The sequence below is a fragment of the Bos grunniens genome, chromosome 18 (genome assembly GCF_055505025.1).
Source record: "Bos grunniens cultivar Pamir isolate PY7600 chromosome 18, Bosgru_T2T1.0, whole genome shotgun sequence".
Classification (NCBI taxonomy): Eukaryota; Metazoa; Chordata; class Mammalia; order Artiodactyla; family Bovidae; genus Bos; species Bos grunniens.
The window spans coordinates 58,023,340-58,031,123 of NC_141182.1; the positions used below are offsets into that span (position 1 = coordinate 58,023,340).

The 7,784-nt window shown below is 53.7% G+C and overlaps 1 protein-coding gene across 4 annotated transcripts; it reads right to left on the reverse strand.

Moving 5' to 3' along the window:
• Nucleotides 1–1,467: 1,467 nt before the first annotated feature.
• LOC147354378 (sialic acid-binding Ig-like lectin 13) lies at nucleotides 1,468–7,784 on the reverse strand. Of its 4 annotated transcripts, none has more exons than XM_086353925.1 (7): nucleotides 7,270–7,780; nucleotides 6,790–7,068; nucleotides 6,513–6,560; nucleotides 3,121–3,378; nucleotides 2,799–2,892; nucleotides 2,447–2,528; nucleotides 1,468–2,129 (listed from the first exon to the last, which is right to left on the reverse strand). In XM_086353925.1, exons 1-7 carry the CDS (start codon nucleotides 7,703–7,705, stop codon nucleotides 2,115–2,117), a joined length of 1,212 nt encoding a protein of 403 aa, XP_086210051.1. In that variant the 5' UTR covers nucleotides 7,706–7,780; the 3' UTR covers nucleotides 1,468–2,114. The 4 variants fall into 4 exon arrangements, with proteins under 4 accessions (XP_086210051.1, XP_086210053.1, XP_086210050.1 ...); XM_086353927.1 differs by having other exon boundaries at nucleotides 1,918–2,124; nucleotides 2,997–3,378; nucleotides 7,270–7,782; XM_086353924.1 differs by having other exon boundaries at nucleotides 1,951–2,124.

Genomic DNA, 7,784 nt, shown 5'->3' on the forward strand with positions numbered 1-7,784 from the left:
CCTTTTTCCTCACATCTCCTGGCGACCACAGTTTTATTTTCTATCTCTAGGAATTTGACTACATTAGGTACCTCGTGTAAGCGGAATCATATATGGTTATCCAACTTACATAATTTCCTTAGTTCATCCGTGTGCTAGCATGTATCAGAAATTCCTTCACTTTTCAGGCTGAGTAACATTCCATGATTTTGTCTGTCTGTTCAACTGTTGATGGGCACTTGGGTCACTTATATCACTTGGCTATTGTGAACATGCCAGTATCTCTGAGACCTATGTGCAAATGTCTCTGAGAGCCCCTGATCCCAGTTCTATTTGATGGATATCAGAAGTAAAATTAATGAATCAGATGTTCATTCCATTTTTAATTTTTGAGGAGTACTGTTCCCTTATCCTTCCACCAACCCACACCCCCTTTTCCTTTTATCTCATCTGTGATCATCTTAACTATACATTTGAAGGTCTCTGTCTTGGAGCCCTCTCCTGATCTCCAGACATTCCTGTCCAGCTCACTCCCTGGCATCACAGGTGCATATCAAGGGGCTTCTCAGAAAAAAAACATTGCATTTCGAATCCCTACTCTCTGAAGTCTTATACAGTCCATGGAATTCTCCAGGCCAGAATACTGGAGTGGGTAGCCTTCCCCTTCTCCAGGGGATCTTCCCAACCCAGGGATCGAACCCAGGTCTCCCGCATTGCAGGCAGATTCTTTACCAGCTGAGCCACAAAGGAAGTCCAAGAATACTGGAATGGGTAGCCTATCCCTTCTCCAGCGGATCTTCCCGACCCAGGAATCGAGCCAGGGTCTTCTGCATTGCAGGTGGATTTTTTACCAACTGAGCTACCAGGGAAGCCCCTGAAGCCCTCCACATAACACAATTCCACCTGCCCAGTTGTTCAGGAGAAACATTTCAACATCATCTTCACTCCTCTTTTTCCCTCACTTACCACCACTAAAATATTTACCTCCACTAAAAAATTTCAGGTACTTCCCTGGTGGTCCAGTGGCTAAGACTCCCTGCTCCCTAGGCAGGAGGCCTGGCTCAATACCCCAGTCAGGGAACTAGATCCCACAGGCTGTAACTAAGAGTCACATGCTGTCACTGAAGATCCCACATGCTGCAACTAAGATCTGGCTGGGCAAATAAATAAATAAGCATGGTAAAATAAAAAAGAAATTAGCTTGACTTTCACAACAGATCCAAATATACCCTCCCTGTCTACACGACCTCCTTGGTCCATCGCAGCATCACCTTCTGCCTGGAGTACCCAGCAGTCTTGTCACTTCTCTTTTTTGCTGCCCTGGATCCTCTCTGGCTAATTCTGAGCTAAATAGCCATTCAGATCCTGCACCTTTCCTTGTGTGATTTTCCTCCAAACATGTGTGATTAGCTGATGCGCTCTAATTTTATTCATAATATATTTTAAAAACTTCTTGTCCACATAATGACAACACCATGAAGACGGAAGTGTTCCTCATTCCTTTTGCTTTATTTCAGTAAAATACTCATAAAATAAAAATCATTTTTAACATTGTATACAGTACACTTTAGGGCTTCCCAGGTAGCTCAATGGTAAAGAATCTGCCTGCCAAGCAGGAAACTCAGGTTCAGTTTCTGGGTGGGGACGATCCCCTGGAGAAGGACATGGCAACCCACTGCAGCATTCTTGCCTGGGGAAAACCCATGGGCTGAGGAGCCTGGCGGGCTACAATCCATGGCATTGAAGAAAATGGACATGACTCAGCAACTAAATAACCATGTGTTACGCCTGAGTGGCAGTTAAGTACATCACCATGTTAGTGAAACCATCACCACTGTCCATTTCCAGAATGCTTTCATCATCCCAGACAGAAACTCTGGGTGGAGAGTCAGCAGGGCAGAGCCCGCCGGGACTTAGAATCCAGCCTGTGGTGTGGGCCGCTCCATCCCCTGCGTGGGGAGGAAACAGAGCTGCTCCGACTGTGCAGGCAGTGGACGGAACCGTCTCTGGTGAGTCCTCTGACCCGAGGGCCGTGCTTCCCAGCGAGAGGAAGCAGGCGATGCATGGGTTCAGCGACTCAGGGAAGAGATGAGGCTGCTGGAAGGACCAGGGTCAGGACCGGGAGGAGATGGGCTTCAAGATGAGCTGTGCTTAGGGGGAAAGTCGGGGAGCCTTTAGTAATTTGCTGGATCCATAGAAGGGGGCGGGGATTAAAGGCAGGCAATTTCGCCTAGCACCCTGGCCCGCCTTGCCCTCTCACCCCGCCCCCCTCACCCACCTTGCACCCCATCCCCTTCTGGCCTTCAGATGGGGGCTGTCATCGACGGGACAAGAAACCCAGTAGAGCAACGGGTTTGAGAAGGAAAATGGCAGCTGAGTTTTGGCCGCCCCGAATGTAGCAATCCCAGGAGCCATCCCAGCGGAGGTGTGCACTGGGATGTTGGTGGTGAGATGCCCCATCACTCACCTGAGGGGTTAAAGGGGGGGTTTCCTTTGCCTCTGACACGCCCCCTGCTGGCCTGGCTGAAGTCCTTGTGCAGCACCTCACTCTGCAGGACAGACCAGGCTCTTGCAGACTTTTCCGATTGGAATTCAAAGGGGATGCGGACTCACCCCCCGCCCCCCAGCCATGGTTCAGGGACAGGAGGGGTGGGACAGGGCGGTTGGCCCCACAGCAGGGGCCTCTATCCCTGACAGTGGGCTGGGGGGGCGGGGTGTGAAGCCGGTCCCCAAGCGGAATCCTCAGGTGCCCCTGCCCATCCTCCTTCCCCTCAGCCTCCTGCCCTCCCCTCAGCCTCCTCTCCCGGGGCAGTACTCACAGGAGGCCCAGGAGACAGAGGAGGAGGAGCAGGGTCTTGACAGCCGCTTCCCAGATGGCTAGCAGGACCGCCTCTGCCGGGCACGCTGACCGCCCTGCGGGAGAGTGGATGAAGCCGCGTCACCCGCTGGTCCTCAGCCTTGTCCTCCCGCTCCCAGGTGGACTGCGGTCCCTGGCCTTCCAGGCTCCCCTCACTCACCGGATGGAGGACCCCACGTGCCCGCGTCCCCCCACCCCACCACCTGCCCTCCCAGCAGTTGTCGGGGGCACTCGTTTGCCTGTGGGCGGGGGTGGGCCTCCGCGGGCAGCCCCCGGACACCCACTCTGCAGCGAGACCCTCAGGGAGACGTGCTGGGAGCCGAGGGCGTGCTGAGCTCGGCAGGTGAACTCCCCTTCGTCTCCTGTGAGCACCCGCGGCAGCTCCAGCATCTCTGGGTGGCTGGGCTGCGAGGCGCTGAGGGTCAGGCTCCCCCGGGCCCAGCTGATCCTGGCGGGGGGATTGCTGTCAACGACGCAGACCAGGCGCAGGGACTGGCCCTCCGAGACTGAAAGAGAGGATCCGTTCTCCTGGGCTTTGGATGCTAGAGAAAAGGAGACCGAGAGTCAGAGACCCAGAGACTGGGAGGAAGAGGAAGATATACTTGGAAGCCGGCTGAGAGGGAGCAGCCCACAGACAGTGACTGGGAGAATCACAGACTCTGTGAGAGGGATCCAGAGAGACAGAGTGAGCGTGGTCCCTCAGCACCGCTGTGTGCTCAGTCGGCGCTGATGGGCTCTGCCTGGTGGATCCAGTCCCCACGAAGCAAACAGGGAGGCTCTTGGCCTACACAGGACACCTCTAAGTGCTGTCAGCCCTGCCGTTAATTCCACATGCCCTTCATTTAGAACCCACATTGACTCTGAAAACTCTTATCCCTTATTCATGGTTTCACTTGACACCAATTTACTGATTTAACAAGCTGTCTCCAAGTAGGCTCAGGCTTCCCTGGTGGCTCAGTGGTAAAGAACCTGCCTGCCAGTGCAGGAGATGCGGTTTCAATCCCTGGGTTGGGAAGATCCTCTGGAGGAGGAAATGGCAACCCACTCAAGTATTCTTTCCTGGAGAATCCCATGGACAGTGGAGCCTGGTGGGCTAAAGTCCATGGGGTCACAAAAGACTTAAGACATGACTTAGCGATAGGAACTAAACAAGGAGGCTCACTCTTAGAAACAGTCTGGTGAGGAACTCGGGCCCAGGAACAGGGGCTCACAACACCACATATTACTTATGGTGGCAGTGACTCTGGGTGGCAAGAGCCCCTGGGTATGGCAATGTGAATGCTACTGTCAGCTCCAGGAGGGCGTCCTGGAGAAGGTAACATCTGCAGTCAAGTGTAAAAAGGAAAGCAGGGACGGCAAGATGATGATGAAGGGTTGGAAGGGCATTAAGGGAAGGAGGAACAGAGCTTGCAAAGATGACCAAGGCCTGTGCATATCGGGGAAAAGCACATAGACTTGCAAGGCTGGAGGGAAGGGGTTGGGGTGGGTGTGGGGGGGCTTTCAGAAATGAGGCCACAGGACGAATAGTGGCATTTGTTTTTTTAAACTCAAAGTGGGAGAAGCAAATGTGATTGATAAATGTAGCTGCGGGTATGCACACATGCTAAGTCACTTCAGTCGTGTCCAACTCTTTGCGACTCTATGGATTAGCCAACCAGGTTCCTCTCTCCATGGGATTCTCCAGGCAAGAATACTGGAGTGGGTTGCCATACTCTCCTCCAGGGGTCTTCCCAATCCAGGGATTGATCCCAGGTCTCCCATATTGCAGGCAGATTCCTTACCATCTGAGCCACCAGGGAAGCCCAAGAATACTGGAATGGGTAGCCTGTCCGTCTAAGCACTGTGAAAATCACTGTGTATGTATGCTCAGTCGCTCAGTCATGTTGGACTCTTTGTGACCCCATGGACTGTAGCCTGCCAGGTTCCTCTGTCCATGGAGATTCTCTAGGCGAGAATACTGGAGTGGGTTTGCATTCCCTCCTCCAGGGCATCTTCCCAACCCAGGGATCGAACCCAGGCCTTCCACATTGCAGGTGGACTCTTTACCATCTGAGCCACCAGAGAAGCCCACTATATTCAATATCCCATGATAAAGCATAATGGAAAGAATATAAAAGAATATTACAATAGTTACAAGATAACTCATGCAGTGTTTCGGTTAGTAGAATAAAAGGAACACCACAATTTCCCACTGATAGATGCATAGGAACTCAGAATTCATCTATGCACTGGAGCATTCCACAGTCCTGAAGAAGAATAGGGATGTCTGAACTACTGCTATCAAAGGATGCCTAAGATGCTTTAGGCAAGCAAACCAAGGCTCAGAGCAGCTCATGGACACAGGTAACTTCCCACGAGGGGACTGGGTGTCTGAAGACAGACTCTGCTGAACATTTTGAATTTTTGATTCTGTGAAATACATATGACAAACCTAGACAGCATATTAAAAAGCAGAGACATCACTTTGCTGACAAAGGTCCATATAGTCAAAGCTATGGTGTCTCCACGAGTCATGAACAGATGTGAGAGTTGGACCATAAAGAAGGCTGAGCACTGAAGAATTGATGCTTTCGAACTGTGGTGCTGGAGAAGACTCTTGAGAATCCTTTAGACTGCAAGGAGATCAAACCAGTCAATCCTAAAGGAAACCAACACTGAGTATTCATTGGAAGGACTGATGCTGAAGCTGAAGCTCCAATACTTTTGCCACCTGATGCGAAGAGCCGACTCAATGGAAAAGACCTGGGAATGACTGAAGGCAGCAGGAGAAGGGGGCGACAGAGGATGAGATGGTTGGATGGCATCACTGACTCAATAGACATGAGTTTGCGAAAACTCCAGGAGATAGTGAAGGACAGGGAAGCCTGGCGTGCTGCAGTTCTTAGGGTTGCAAAGAGTTGGACATGACTAAGTGACAGAACAACAATACATAACCTGTCAAAATAGACGTAAATTACAAACTATTGGGAGAGGACTCCCCTGGTGGTCCAGCAGTAAAGAATCCACCCACCAATGCAGGAAACATGAGTTTGATACCTGGTCTGGGAGGATCCCACACGCTACAGGGCAACTAAGCCCGTGTGCTACAACTACTGAGCCTGTGCTCTAGAGCCCAGGAGCCACAACTACTGAGCCCACACACCGCAACTACTGCAGCCTGCACACCTAGAATCCGTGCTCTGCAACAAGAGAAGCCACCGCAGTGAGAACCCCTACAGCGAAAGCAGAGTGTAGCCCCTGCTTGCCACTAGAGAAAAGCCTGTGCAGCAATGAAGACCCAGTGCAGCCAAAAATAAAATGTTAAATGTAAAACTATTTAAATAAAAAATGTTTTTAAATGTAAAACTATTGGGAGGAAATAAACAGCAGAGCTGAAGGAGTCAGGTCGTGGGTGGTGAGGGGCTTTGAGGGGTGGGCTCTGCCCTGTGGATGTCGCCCTGCTCTTGGGGAGCGGAGGAGGAAGTGAACAAGTCCCAGGGGAGTGAGGGGAGGTGGGGACAGCTGGGCACAGCGGCCATGGGGGCAGAGGACGGGCAGGGACCACTGGGTTCACCCACTAGGGGGCTCTGGTCACTGGGGTGGGTCCAGAGTGAGTCAGGGACCAGCAGAGACCAGCCCAGCCCTGAGCCGGAAGCAGCCTCGCTCCCGACAGCCCAGGAGGGGACCTCCTTCCTACCTGTGCTGTTTCCTTGGAAGACAGTCACAGTCAAGTTCTGTGGAGGGTCTGGGACAGAGAGACATGGTGGATCCACGTCACTGGCGAGGCCTTGGTGGATCTGGGCCCAGTGTCCCCAGGAGCTGCAGAAACGGGGAAAGGGTGGGGGTGGGGGCGGGCATCCTCCTGACCCCCTCCCAGCCTGGATTCCAGAACCCGGTGTCTGAGGCCCTGGTGCCCCCTTCCCCTCTGCCCTCCGGCCCCATCAGGGACCCGGGCGTCCTGGTCCAGCTCTCACAGGACACGTTGAGGCGGACGACCGTCGCTGTGGTCACTTCAGCTCCAGGCAAGGTCACCTGACAGGTGAGCTTGGTGCCGTGGTCCTGGGGCCGGGGAGTCAGGGTGAGCACCGATGAGAGGGCTGTTGTGACAACCTGGGAAGAGACGGTGGCCCCCTTCCAGGAGAAGATGGGGGGCGTGCCCCGCTTACAGGCCCAGGGCACAGAGCAGGTCAGGTTCCCGGGGCGGCCGGACACCAGGGTCCCCGAAATGAGGATGGCAGGTGTGTGGGTGAGGGCTGGTGAGAGGAGGGGGGAGACAGGGGATCAGGAGGAGGGTTTGGGGTGTGGCCCCCGAGAAGCCTCAGGCTTCGGTCCAGCCTCTCCCCCTGGGCTGCCACTTTACCCCAGACGCCCTCCCAGGAGGGGCTCCCATCCCAGCCCTGCCCTGGAACCCTCCCTGCGACCTCTCCTGGACCTCCCCCCACAGCCCGCCTTACCTGTCACATGCAAGGAGAGCTGGTTAGACATATAATTGTTTTTCACACTTCCTCGTTCCATCCGAAAAAAGTATGAACCATTGTCCCTCCTCCTGGCATCTCTGATCTCCAAGGAGCAGTTGTAGGCCCGGGTATCCCCAAGGAGATGGAATCGTCCCTGGGTCTCCTCCTGTACTTCTCTGTCTGGGTTGTTTGTGGCCACAGGAGCATCCTTGGATGTTGCAGCCCCTTCCCGAAACCAGTAGCCCAGAGTTGAGGTAAAGATGGCCCAGACATCCCAGGGGTAGGAGAAGGAGCAGGGCACGTGGACACACAGGCCCTCCTCCACCGTCACCAGCTCCGGCACCTGCAGCTTGTAATTCTCCCCAGGCCCCATCTGGCCCTCGGCTCCCTCCCTCCGCCAGAGCAGGGCCACCAGCAGCGGCAGTAGCAGCATGTCTGTAGTCGGCGGTGGCAGATTCCCTCAGGGCAAGCCTCTTTCTTAAGGTTCATTTCGCAGGAAATGGAAGTGGAAG

Bases quoted from the DNA above. Each gene is read 5' to 3' on its own strand.
- LOC147354378 (XM_086353927.1), bottom strand. From the start codon at position 7,705: ATGCTGCTACTGCCGCTGCTGGTGGCCCTGCTCTGGCGGAGGGAGGGA. The intron at 6,561-6,789 runs GTGAGAGCTGGA...TCTCTGTCCCAG, and splicing joins CGTCCGCCTCAACGTGTCCT to ACCCTCCACAGAACTTGACT. The intron at 2,529-2,798 runs GTGAGTACTGCC...TCTGTCCTGCAG, and splicing joins CTCTGTCTCCTGGGCCTCCT to AGTGAGGTGCTGCACAAGGA.